We start from the raw sequence: 10,752 nt of genomic DNA, 5'->3' as shown, positions 1-10,752 counted from the left end.
GCTCGCGGCGACTGCGTGCGGGGGGGAGCCGCCAAGCGTGGCGAAATTGCACAAAGGGCTTTTTCCTTCCTCTTCCTCCCAGCGCCGCAGCTGCTGTGCGCCGTGTGCGTGCCTGCGTGGGCAGCGGGGAGGGGGGACGTGAGCTCCGGAGGGAGGGATCGCGTCGTCGTCCCCGCGCTGTCGTCCCCGCGCTGTCATCCATCCATCCACCCATCCACCCATTCCATCCACCCATCCGTCCATCCCCTGTGCCTCGAGCCCGAGCGAAGCGACGTGGCGGCCGCTGGGTGCAGGTAAAGCGCTGGGGATGCAGCGTGGGGGGAGCCGTGCCCTGACCCCACGCGAGGGCAGGCCCCGGGTGGGGGTTTCACGCGTCCTCTTGCCCCGCTGCGTGCCCCGGCATTCCCTCCCTATGCTCCTTGGGGTGAGCTCCTCCGTCGGCACAACGCGTCGGCCGCGCTGCAAGCACAGGGCCCCTTCTAAAGGCCGCCGTGTGCTGGGCTGCGGGATAAAGGCTGCGGGATGAAGGCGGGGAGACAGCGCTCTGTGCAAAGCAGAGAAGTTGAGAGCTGGGCCGCAGTTCGCCTGCAGCCCCTCCGCTCCTCGTGCTCTGCGGTGGCCCCAGTGCCCGTGCTGAGCGTGCACCGAGTGCGGGAGGTCTCAGCCCGGTGCTGAGCGTGGCAGCGTTTCACATTGCAGCACCTGGCGGGGGCAGGGGGGGGGTTGAAATGAACCAAGCGGCCACAGCTTGCTTTTGTTACGCTGCGAGGGTTGGGACGTCCCAGCACAGGGGCCAGGAGCGGGGCACGCTGTCGGCAGAGCAGCGCAGTCAGCAAGGACGTGGCTGGGTTAAACCCGGATAGAACAGAGCGCGTCCCTGCTGCCGGCGCGGGGACGAGGACGCTGGGAGCAGCTCCTGTCATCCCCAGCTCTGTGCGAGGCAGGAGGTCGGCGTGCTGCAAGAGGAGGAGAGGTGGGTGCAGGACGCCCGGCTTGGCAGGGCTGTGGGGCTGCAGTGGACGTGAGCGTCCCGCTGTTTGCTCGGAGCTGCGGGGGGGGGTTGGCAGCGGGGACAGGACCGACCAGTTCCCACGGAGCAAACAGGCCGTTCCCTGCGGTGCACGGAGCGATCCTTGGCAGGAGCACTGCTTTGTGAACGCCGGTGCCTTTGTGCACCTTTGGGACACCCCGTGCAGAGCAAATGAGAGCTAGGGGCCCGGAGCTGAGACCAGAACGGACGGCTGCAGCGTGGAGCAGTGCCAGGGCTGAGCAGTGCGTGGCTGGAAGGTTTCGTTCTGCTTTTCCCTTCCCCAGAGCAGCATCCCCACGGCAGGGAGACGGGCTGGGAGCCCTCGGGGGCTGCGGAGCCTGTGGGTGCCCAGGGGGCAGAGACCACAGCAATGCACCCTCGCAGCTCCAAGCGCACGGGGATTGCTGTGGTCCTGCTGCACAGCACGCAGTGTGTGGGGGGGGGCATGGCCAGGAGCGTGGTGGGCAACAGCTCAGAATGGCTCAGAATGGGCTGCATGGAGAGGGAGAGCAGCCAGAGCAGCGGGGGTGAGAGGTCCTGAGCTTTGCACCTTGTTACAGCTGAGGTTAAGCTGAGGGCAGCGCTGATGCTTTTTAAGCTGAGGTTGCAATGCTGGGGGGCTCTTTCTGCTCCGTTCCCCATCCCGTTCCCATTTCCCAAAGCAGCAAACCCCCCCCGCCCCCCCGGGCTGCTGCAGTTCTTCCTCTCCTCTCAGGAAAGCTCCTCCTTTTCCTTCCCCTCCAGAAAGCTCTCAGAGCTGAGCAGGCCGTGCGATGTGTCCCCCACCCAGAACACCCAATTTTCCTGCTGAAGGACGAGCAGTTCTCCGAGCTGCCTCCCTGTGCATGGCTCCAGCCAGCTCCTGGTTTGCAGCGTTCCCTGGCTGACACCCCCCAGTGCTGATTTATTGTTTGGCTGCCCATAGGGAATATAGAAGCGCTGAGCGATGCGTGCTTAAGGGGATGCCCATGGTTGGCATGAACTATCTGTGCAGCACCTAAAGCAGCTTTTGCAGCCTCTGATCAATGGCAATGCTGAACCATGGGCTGGTGAGTAGGTGGTTAAACCCTTTTTTGGCCATGTGCAAGCAGAACACATCTCCTCACGCTGCCTGCAGCCTTGGCCGGGGTTCTGCTGAGCTGGCAGATTCCCACTGTGAGTTTTGGGGTCTTGCACTTCAAAGTCTCTCTCCTGGAATATCACTGTGTGTGCATGGATGATGACTCGATGGATGCCGGCACACAGCCGGATCGCTGTGTCCTTGGGGCAGGGCACGTGGGACAGGTGCTTGGGGACACCCCTCTGCCTGGTGGTGCTGGGGAAGAGCAAGGCACAGCTTCAGAGGAGCCTGTTCTGCACAGCACTGCTGGCTGCGGGTCGGTGGCGTGCATCCTAGCTTGCCTCCAGCTCCAGCACAGCCTGGGATGCTTGGGGACGAGCTGGGTTGGGATGGACAGAGCCCTGCAGCGGGCACACAGCCAGCTGGGAGCGTTTGTCGGTCCCTCTGCACTGCAGCCTCTGGGTGCTGAGCTGCATCTGATCCTGGTGGCTGCAGCAGTGTCCTTGGGGCTCTTCTCAGGACCTGGGTTCGGGTGTGTACATGGGGACGTGGCGCCGGTGCCAGGGAGGGGGATGCTTCTCCGGGGATGAGATTCGGGGATGGTCACACGCAGCCCAGCGTGACCCATCAGGCTGGGAGATGTCACATCCCAAATGCGGCACGCGGAGCTCTTCGGGGCTAAGGGACAAGAAACCCTCTTGAAGGACACAGAAAGCACGCCAGCTCTGCGTGCCTTTGTTTATTGACGTGTCTGCTGGGGAGCAGCCCGGTGTGCCCACCCCGTGCAACTGCTGATAGGCGCCGTGCGGACACTGCACGTGGTGCCCTGAGGTCACCCTGTCCTTCCCCTGTCTTCCAGATGCCCCATGACAGCCCATCCCCCGGCGCACGGCCCCACCTGCCGTAGCCACCCCTTTCTCCCTGGTTCCCCGTCTGGGATGGCCCTGATGCGTCGGTGAGGGACGGGCAGACGAGCACCCACCAGAACACCGCACCCCCCCCCGCACCATGGAGGCCCCCCAGGATGTGCCCGTCGGGAACCTCATCGACTTCGGCACCGAAGCGACCACCCTTGCCCCCTCAGAGCCCTCTCCTCCGGCCGTCCCCAGCGACAACGGGCACCTGGAGGAGGTGACAGCGGAGGAGAGCGATGCCACCGAGTCGGCGGACAGCGAGAATGACATGGGCGAGTCCCCTGCTCACTGGGGCCACCGCCGCTCCTCCTCGGGCGAATCCTTCTCCTCCAACCACAGCACCGGGTCGGCCAGGGACGAGGCAGCGGCCGAGCGCCGGGACTTTGTGCGGCACTACGTGGAGAAGATCTTCACCGGGGGGTGAGCAGCTCGAGCGTGGCGGATGGCACTGGGGCTCGCTCCGGGGCTCGGTGCTTGTCTTGGCAGCTCAGCTCCCGCTCTGGCTGCTGCTGCTTCTCCCTTCTCCCCCCCCTTTCTGAGCAGCGGGAGATGGAGGAGGGCCAAAGGGATGCGCCCGCAGCATCCCCGTGCATCCTCCCTGCATGGGGCTGCGGCCGGCACCGCGCCGCCCAGGATCCGTAGGGGATGCCTCAGCTTCAGCGGTGTTTTATTTCCCAATTCCTCCGTTGCAGAGAGGATCTGGAGCAGGAGGAGAAGGCGAGGTTCGGGGAGCTGTGCAGCGGCGAGGACGGGAAGGGCAGGGAGTGGTTCGCCAGATACGTGAGCGCACAGGTGAGCGCCTGGGACGGGGATGGAGGGCTGGGATGGAGGATTGGGCAGTGCTCGGGAGCAGCGCTGTTGGACAGCGGGATGCACGGGAAGGGAGCACAAAGGGCATCTCAGTGTAGTTACACACCCAGTGGCTGTGATGCGGGAGAGCATTCCCCAATAACCCAACCCCCGGGTTTGTGCCTGCAGCGCTGCAACTCCAAGTGCGTGTCGGAGCAGACCTTCTACCGCCTGATGCAGTCCTTCGCCCTGGTGCTGTTTGAGTAAGTGCTGGAGGGTTTGGTTTGCTGCAGCAGTGAGCACGATGCTGCTCCGCTGGGGTCCTCACAGAGCCCTCCCCCCGCCAGGTGTCACCAGATGGACGACTTCAGTCCTGCCAAGAACCTCATGACCATGTGTTTCACGTACTACTACATCGGTAAGGGGCACCTGCACCTTTGGGCTCTGCTTGTGCTGGGGGTGAAGTGCACTGTGTACAGGTGTTGTGCATGGGAACGATGATGGGTGGGCTCTGAGCTTGGTGCTGACCATGCTCACTGCGAGAGGAGGCTGATGGGTGGGCTCCTGAGCTGGGTTTAACTTGGCTGACTCTGACACCAACCAGAAAATAGCCTCCGTTTCCCCAGAGCCATGCAAACCTTGCTGGGCTGGGCTGTCCTTGCTTCTTGCTGGGGGGTGCGTGGTGATCTCCAGACGTTCCCCAGCCCTGGAGACATCAGAAACACCTCATTCCCTGGTGTGTGGAGGTCACTCCTCCATGGCAGGCTGGATTTCCTATCCAAAACCTACAAGGATTGGGATGGAGAGGGTTTCTCTCTGTCTCCTGGTCTTTGTAACACTGCTCGGAGCTGGTCCCCGGAGCCATGGGGCTGGCTGAGCTCTTGGGGTATCACCCACAGGGAAGACCCACGCGCTGCCCCTGGAGGCCAAGGAGAAGCCCACGGGCAGCATCGACTCGTACCTGAAGTCGGCCAACAGCTGGCTGGCAGAGAAGAAGGACATCGCAGAGCGGCTGCTGAAAAACACGTCGGCCAAGACGGAGAACGTCAAGGGCTTCTTCGGGGGCCTGGAGACCAAGCTGAAGGGTCCTGCGGCCAAAAAGAGCGAGTGGGTACCACTGTGTGGGGCGGGTAGGGAGGGCTGATGGTGCCAGGTGCCACCTGGGTGTAGGGACATAGGAGAGGTGGGGTTATAATGGTGATGGGAAGATGGCTCCTCGCCTGTCCCCATGCTTTGTGCTTCGGGCATCTCATGACACAGGAGTCCCATGTCCCTTGGGGGTGGAGATACCTGGTTCCAGGAGATGCTGCCACTGCTCTGTGGTCTTCTGTGTGGTTCCAGCCCACGGGATGGGCACCGCCATCTCCTGTCTGCCTTTCTGGCTCTGGGGATGGCGGCATGGGAGCAACATTTCATACGGGACGTCCCTCACCAAGGGACCTGGGTGGTGTTGTTCTGGCTGTCACTGCGCTTCTTGGGAGCTAACACTGATTTCCTGCCACAGCGAAGGTGAGGACAAACCGAAGGAGAAGCTGAAGAAGACGGGTGAGTGGAGCCAGCGTTGCTGATTCAGGCATGGCAAAGGCATCCGCGGGGAGGGAGCGTGGGGTGGACGCGGTGCTGGAGCTGTGGGGGGTGGGCGCTGTCCTCCTGAGCTCCCCGTGCCCAAATGTCACCGTGTGTCCCCGCAGTTTCCGTGCAGAGCCCGGAGGAGGAGAAGAAAGGAGAGAAGATCTACCTGTACATGCACCTCAAGCAGCAGCCCATCTGGTAACGCTGGCTCCTGGTGGGGTTTGCCCACTTGCCCATACGCTGCGTGGGGCTGGGGGGTAGGGCAGCAACACTTCCAATTAAGCACCAAGCCCTCATTTACCCCAATTGGACTACGTGTGCCAGACTGATGGACTCACCTCCCGGCCCGTGGGATGCAGATGGGGGGGGGAACATGGCGGGGGGCCACCTCTGACCCACGTCCCTGCCCCATAGGCACAACCTGCGCTTCTGGAACGCCGCCTTCTTCGACGCCGTGCACTGCGAGCGCAGGAAGCGCTCCCCCACCACCAGGTAGGACCCTCCTCCCCTTCAACTCAAGGAGCACCAAGGTTTCCCTGCTCATTTTGCATCGTCATTGGCAGTCAGCGGCAGCCAGGCCACCATAACCACGTTTGCTTTGATTAAGCCCCAAATTAGCAGCAGCAAATGTCTCGCGAGGACATACGCCACCGGCAGCTGCTCTCTGCTCCGGGTGCCGTTCCCGATTACTCTGATGGCTGAGCCCGACTAACGAACGCTCCCAGCATCTCGGGGGGAAGGCAGGGGGATGGGAGGGGGGGGAGGTGGCGTCACTAAATTCCTCTTTTTCTCTCTCTTTTCCCTCTCTCTGCCTCTAACAACCTCCTTCCGTCCGTCCTTCTCCCCCTCTCCCTCCATCCATCTCTCTTGCATGATCTGTCCCGCGCGACTTTTGTCGGCCCCGTGTCTGCTGCCGCTCCAGAGGGAACGCTGGGGAGGAAGAGGAGAAGAGGTGTGTGTCTGTCCGCATTCCTCCCTCGCATCACCTGCCAGGGGCTCCCTTCAGCCCCAAACTCTGCCTGGGGGTCCCGCGTGTGCCTTTCTGCACCGGGGAGCAGTGGATGCATGAGATCGGTGCATCACGCAGAGCTCCCGCGAATGAATGGATTTCTCTCCCGTTAATGCTGCTTTTCTAAAAGAATCCTGACCTGCTGCAGCATGGTGCAGTGGGAATGGGACACCCGGCTGCTGGGGGATGGGGCTGTGTCCTGGGCAGGTTTGGGGCATGAATTGGGTCTGTCTGTGCAGAAAGCATCACCCTCTCCTGTCCTTCCTGCTTGCTGCTGCTGGTTGCTGCTTTGGGGAGCGGCATTGGAAAGAGTATTTACAGTTGGAAGATCTGCTCCTTTGTTTTGTTGCATCTCTATGCTGCCACCCCTATAGAAAAAGCAAGCTGCAGACGGGGGCTGTGTTTTAACAGCAAGTGCATCCTCCTGGCTGCAAAGCCCCAAATGATTCAGTGGTGCTGGGATCTGGGCGTGCTCCCTGCCGCAGGAGCATGGCAGGTCCGACTGGGGAGAAAACCTCTCCAGCTGAGGGTCTGACCAAGAGGTGAGGGCTCTTTTAGTCTTGGCCATAAATCATTCTCAAGGGTAAGGATAACTTGGTTTTGCTCAGATGGAGCATCAGCCTGCAGCAGGAGGAAAGGAAGGGGCGAGCCCTGCACCTGCACCTGCACCCTGTCCTGCTCGCAGCGCACCCCCGCTCTTCTCCTCTTCTTTCTCCTCCATATGGATGTATCTCTTCTTCCTCTCCCTTTCTCCTCACCTTCCCTCTCACCCTTTGGCTGTGACCTCTCAGAAGGGGGCTGGCTTCATCCCGGAGCTGCACTTTCCCCAGTGTGCATGCACCGCCCCAGCACTGCGCACCACTGCGGTGACACTTCTGTCCTGCCCAGCGTGACTTTATCCCCAAAGTCCCACGAGTGGGACACGTGCCACCACCTAGAGCTGGTTGCAGAGCTCTCGAGCTTTAAGCCCCATCCAGTGAAGGCCGTGCATTGGTTGCATTGCTGGGGAATGGGGTGCAGGGAGCCGGGGCATCCTTGAGTGCAGTGCTGTGATTTGGGGATGTGGCTGCAGCTGTGGTTTGGGGATGGGGAGGGGAAGGAGAGCCCTCGTGCACTGCTGGGGGCTCTGGGAGCTGCAGGGCCCTGTGCAGCTGGCGGGGAGGTGCCTGGAGGTGGGGGTGCTCCAGGACAGCCCCATTGGGATGGGCATCCCCGGGAGCTGCAAGCTTATTCCCCCTCACCAAAAGGAGGGCTCCGAAGGTGAGGTGTGAGATCAGGGCTGTTTTTGGGTGGTAGAATATTTCTTTCCAGGGTACCTCTTGCTGGGGGTGGATTGGTGATGCCAGGTGGGCTCGTGCCTTGCAGGGAGAAGTGGTGCCACATGACGCAGGAGGAGCGGGATGACAGCCTGCGCTTCAATGAGAACATCACCTTCGGGCAGCTGGGGTGAGCCGGGCGTGCTGGGACTCCACGTGCCATGCTCAGGATGTCCCTTCTGCTGGGGAAAGGGGCAGAGCATACCCAGTGCTTCTCCCTGGGGCTTGCTTCTGCAAGCTTGCTTCTCCCTTGCAAATCCCAGCACCGCAGCATCCCAGTGCAGCCCCGCACCCGGGCGTCACCTGCCACAAAGGGCCGTGGGGAGGAAGAGGAAGGGGGGGGGGGAGGAAGGGCCGCCTGGCCCTACCCTCACCAAGAGCCCCTCTGTCCTTCCTCAGCACCTTCATCCACAACATGCTGGCGTTCGGCCTCACCAAGAAGCTCTGCAGCGACTTCCTCAAGAAGCAGGCGACCATCGGCAATTTGGATGAAGGTGGGGCCGGGGGGGGGATGTGATGCACCCCCCCCCCCCTCCCCTGCCCACACCAGGGCGCTTCGGCACGGCCCAAGCATCGCTTTCCCTCTCCCCTTGCAGAGCAATACAAGCTGCTCAGCGACCACATCGAGCAGATGGCCACCGAGTAGCGGCACGGCGAGACGGCGACCGGAGCAGGTGGAGAGGGCAACCTGCCCCCTCCAGAACAAAGCTGGGCTGCTCGAAGCACCCGAACACAACGCGTGTGGAGCTGCCTTACACCCGCATGACCATCCGCCAGACTTCAGAGCTGCGCCGCGGGCAGCCTGTAGAAATAGGAGCCAACAGCCCCATCCCTCGCCGGAGCCTTCTCCTGTGCGTATTTCCAGAGCGGACCGACCCGGCGGTGTGTTTTGTCGCTCAAACAAACCAAAAAAAAAAAAAACTGCAAGAAAAATAGCAAGCTGAAAAAGAAGAGCGGTCGCTGCTGCAGCTCCCCGTGCGTTTGCGGGCTGGGGAGGCCGCGTTGCTGCAACTTCAGCCCTCTGCAAGATGCTGCGTGGGGGGCTCAGGGTATCCAATGCCTTTGGGTGGAGGGACGGTGCAGGATCTGGAGGAAATTCAGGCTGAGAGCATCCTGCATTCCCACAGCATCCCCTTGGTGAGCGAGACACAGGCACGGGGGAGTGGATGGCAGGGAGTGCATCCAGCTGTTGGCGTCCCATCCAGCTGTTGTTGGGGTCCCATCCAGCTGTTGTTGGGGTCCCATCCAGCTGTTGTTGGGGTCCCATCCAGCTGTTGTTGGGGTCCCATCCAGCTGCCGGGGTGCATCCAGGCTGCCTCTGACCCACCTCCTCCTGCTACGAGGCAGTGGACATTGTGCAGCACACGGCTTCCAGGATCTGTGAAAGGAACTGGGAGCTCTGGGGGTGCTCTGTGGGGATGGGGGGCACAGAGGGGGGCTCTGCTTTGGTTGGGCTCTGGGTTGGGGTGGCACAGGGTGGCTTTCCCTTGGGAAAACTGCTCTGCTTTCCCTCTATGGCCCCGTGCATGGGGAGGAAGCACTGTTTGGTCACATCATGGGCCTCCATTGGTAGGATGTAAGCCATGGCGAGGAGGGGAGGCAGGCTGGGCTGGGAGGACGTGGGAAAGCAGCAGCTGTGGGGCTCAGAATGGGGTTTTTCTGCATGCACTCACTGTGCTTGCTGTCCCTGCGCCCCATTTCCTGCTGCAGCTGTGGGTTTGCAGCTTTCCCAGAGCCTCCTTCCCCGGTGCTAAAGGAACAGCCCTGCACCTTGCTGCCCGTTCCTTCCCCCTTCCTTCCAGCGGGTCACCCAGCACACCTCCTGCTCTGCCTGCCTCACTGCAGCCCCAGCAATGCAGCCGAGCAGGTTCTGATGCGGGTTCCAATGCGTTCCTTGGCACAGCAGCTGCAGGACACGGGGACATCTCTGTCCCCAAACTGGAGGTTTCTGCACGTTCTGCGTGCAGCTTTCCCCATGCATCCCGTAAGAGAAATAGCAGAGCAGGTCCCCGAGGCAGGATCCCTCCCATCCCTGCTGCCAGAAGCTGTTTGCTGGGGGGGGGGTCGCTGCCAGTTTGCACTTTGTGTGCAATTGATGGAGACGAGCTCTCTCCTCATTCCTGCTGCGTTTGTCTTCTATTCCCCACCCCCTCCCCTAAATCTAAAGAATATATTATTTGCATGTGTATTTTTCTAAAAAAAAAAAAATAAACAAATAAACTGAACACTCTCCCTATGACCCCCTCCCCCCCCCCCCATGTCCATTGCGCTATGGGTTCATCCATCCCAGGATCTGAGACGTTGCAGGGCTGGATGCTGAGCTGGTGCTTAACTGGGGGAGGTGGGGGCTAGGAGCCTCCATCCCTGGGTCTCTGTATGGCCACGCTATGTCCCTGCCCTGCAGCACTCCCTGGAGGACACACAATGCTTAGGAACACCTGTGGGAGGGCTCCTTTGAGCCCAATTCCTGCAGAAACAGGGCACAGGAATGGATGAATTCAACCCCCCCAGGTCTCCACCTGTGCTGAGACTTCTTATCTGGGGTCCTCCTTGGGAAAACATGGGTGTGGGCTGATTAGCTCCGGAAAAGCAGAGGGCACGGCACAGCCTGTGACAGCTGCTCCTCCCCAGTGATAAGCTCCTGATGGTGAGAAGTGTGGGGTTGGGACAGTGCAGGTGCACCCTGGCACCTCCTGGCTGCTGTGTGCAGCATGGGCTGGAGACCTAGATGGGATGGAGACCTACAGGACCATTAATCAGTGTGGCAAGGGGCAGCTGCTGCTGGGGCTGGTTCCCTGTGTGGGAGGAGCAATGCTTTAAATTGGAGCGTGAGCAGCTGTGATGGAAGTGTCTAGAGGGGAGCATAGGGCAGGTAAGGGCAGTGCAGGGAGTGCTCTGAGCCTGGGGAACAGCCCTATCCCCACCTCCCTTCCTCCTGGGATAAAGAAGGTGTTTGCTTCCCAGGCCCTGAAGGTTGTATTGTTCCTCTGTCAGAGCTGCTAAAAGATCTTCCCCTTGTCACAGCAGCTGGGAGCGATAACTTCATAACAGAGGGGACTCGT

At 61.2% G+C, this 10,752-nt stretch overlaps 2 protein-coding genes across 7 annotated transcripts in view; both read left to right on the top strand.

The window, feature by feature from the left end:
- Positions 1-9,915, top strand: part of KIAA0513 (KIAA0513 ortholog) — a 12,838-nt gene extending 2,923 nt beyond the window's left edge. The window contains exons 2-14 of one of the 6 annotated variants that reach the window (XM_021408699.1): positions 83-293; positions 2,950-3,424; positions 3,697-3,796; positions 3,983-4,056; positions 4,141-4,211; positions 4,693-4,900; positions 5,298-5,338; positions 5,485-5,563; positions 5,780-5,857; positions 6,288-6,317; positions 7,740-7,820; positions 8,090-8,184; positions 8,287-9,915. In XM_021408699.1, coding sequence (XP_021264374.1) covers positions 3,099-3,424; positions 3,697-3,796; positions 3,983-4,056; positions 4,141-4,211; positions 4,693-4,900; positions 5,298-5,338; positions 5,485-5,563; positions 5,780-5,857; positions 6,288-6,317; positions 7,740-7,820; positions 8,090-8,184; positions 8,287-8,336 — 1,233 coding nt within the window. In that variant the 5' untranslated portion in view covers positions 83-293; positions 2,950-3,098 and the 3' untranslated portion in view covers positions 8,337-9,915. Of the gene's footprint in view, positions 1-19; positions 294-748; positions 974-1,068; positions 1,288-2,949; positions 3,425-3,696; positions 3,797-3,982; positions 4,057-4,140; positions 4,212-4,692; positions 4,901-5,297; positions 5,339-5,484; positions 5,564-5,779; positions 5,858-6,287; positions 6,318-7,739; positions 7,821-8,089; positions 8,185-8,286 lie in introns of those variants that run through there. The other 5 variants (XM_021408700.1, XM_021408703.1, XM_021408702.1 and 2 more) reach the window with 5 other exon arrangements.
- Positions 8,710-9,920, top strand: LOC110404423. The gene is made up of 2 exons (XM_021408705.1): positions 8,710-8,884; positions 8,951-9,920. Exons 1-2 carry the CDS (start codon positions 8,747-8,749, stop codon positions 9,899-9,901), a joined length of 1,089 nt encoding a protein of 362 aa, XP_021264380.1. The 5' UTR covers positions 8,710-8,746; the 3' UTR covers positions 9,902-9,920.

This window comes from Numida meleagris, chromosome 10 (genome assembly GCF_002078875.1).
Source record: "Numida meleagris isolate 19003 breed g44 Domestic line chromosome 10, NumMel1.0, whole genome shotgun sequence".
Classification (NCBI taxonomy): Eukaryota; Metazoa; Chordata; class Aves; order Galliformes; family Numididae; genus Numida; species Numida meleagris.
This window is presented reverse-complemented; position numbering and strand designations above follow the sequence as displayed.

Bases quoted from the DNA above. Each gene is read 5' to 3' on its own strand.
- LOC110404423 (XM_021408705.1), top strand. From the start codon at position 8,747: ATGCCTTTGGGTGGAGGGACGGTGCAGGATCTGGAGGAAATTCAGGCT. The intron at 8,885-8,950 runs GTCCCATCCAGC...GCTGTTGTTGGG, and splicing joins GAGTGCATCCAGCTGTTGGC to GTCCCATCCAGCTGTTGTTG.